The sequence below is a fragment of the Asparagus officinalis genome, chromosome 8, assembly GCF_001876935.1.
Source record: "Asparagus officinalis chromosome 8, Aspof.V1, whole genome shotgun sequence".
Classification (NCBI taxonomy): Eukaryota; Viridiplantae; Streptophyta; class Magnoliopsida; order Asparagales; family Asparagaceae; genus Asparagus; species Asparagus officinalis.
The window spans coordinates 44,463,441-44,464,680 of record NC_033801.1 but is presented as its reverse complement, the minus strand read 5'-3'; the positions used below and the strand labels follow the sequence as shown (position 1 = coordinate 44,464,680).

Here is a 1,240-nt window from a genome sequence, read left to right as displayed (position 1 = left end):
GCCCTTAGTTTTGACCAAGTTCCCTCTTTGTACTTCTCATAGGAAATAAGTACTGGGCTGGTCTTCTGGTTGACTATTACAAGCCCAGAGCTGCTATATACTTCAAGTACTTGTTGGAAAGCATGGTAAAAGGAGAGAGGTTTTCGCTGGAAGACTGGAGAAGGGAGTGGATTGGTCTGACTAACAAATGGCAGAGCAGTAGAAAGGTGTTTCCAGTGAAAGCTTCGGGTGATGCTCTCAGTGTATCGCGACGGTTGTATGACAAGTACCTGCGAAATTCTGACTCAAAACTGTTACCGGTTTTCATGGATGATTCGAGCATTAAAGCTGGGAGCTTTTAGAATTGGCAACAGCTGCTTCGTCAGTTAACAACCTCATGTTTTAGCCTTAGTTTACTATGTGAAGCATTGAGCTTCTATCAACTGTGGATTATTAGCTGCGATGGGTTTCACTCTTGTGATGATGAATACTCTATGCGTAGAACTTGGTCGACGGTGGAAACTCACTCACCCTTCTTTCTCATTCTATCTTGATGTGAACTGTATCAGTTTTTCATGGTAATTATTGCCTGTGCCGGTGGAACATCAAAACTAAAATCCAGTAATCGGTACTTTTTGGTAAGAGCACATCAGAGAGACTGTCTCACTTCTTTAGGAAAAGTTTTTAGTTTATTGACACAACAAAACTTCTGAGTGGTTCACCTTTGTAATGTTGCATCCGCTGAGGAAGCAACTAAAGTTCCACCAATCGATGAGAAGATACCACGGAGATCTCAATCGCGGAGCCCATAGATATGCTATGCTGTTGGCTTTCTGCTACCAAGCTAAGAGCGCACTCGGCAGCTTTGCAACTGTAGCTGCAATGTTGTTGTCATTTGCATGCAATTGATATACAATAATTGTTCTTTCATGCAACTGTAGTTGTAACTATTTGATTCAATTTTCTAATTTTATAACTTTGCAGTTGTAGCTGTTTAGTGTTGCTTGTAAGGTAACTTCTCATATCCAACTTGTTTTTTTTACTTTTAATAAATTAGAAAAATATGTTAAATGGTTTTTACACTTCTAAAATATTTTAAGTTTTTCAAGAAATAATGTTTTTCTAACTTTTTTTAGAAAAGAAATCTTAAATTCCTAAATTTATATTTTTACAGTATTTGAAAAATATGCTTTTCCAATTATTATTTTTTGAATGTTATAATTTTGAGAATTAAAAATAATGGTTCTTTGAGATCTTCTCT

At 36.6% G+C, this 1,240-nt stretch overlaps 1 protein-coding gene across 4 annotated transcripts in view; it reads left to right on the top strand.

Moving 5' to 3' along the window:
- Window positions 1-976, top strand: part of LOC109851491 (alpha-N-acetylglucosaminidase-like) — a 37,641-nt gene extending 36,665 nt beyond the window's left edge. For all 4 annotated transcript variants that reach the window (XM_020421651.1, XM_020421650.1, XM_020421652.1 and 1 more), the window contains one exon: window positions 43-976. In XM_020421651.1, the coding sequence (XP_020277240.1) occupies window positions 43-341 (299 nt within the window). In that variant the 3' untranslated portion in view covers window positions 342-976. The remainder of the gene's footprint in view (window positions 1-42) is intronic.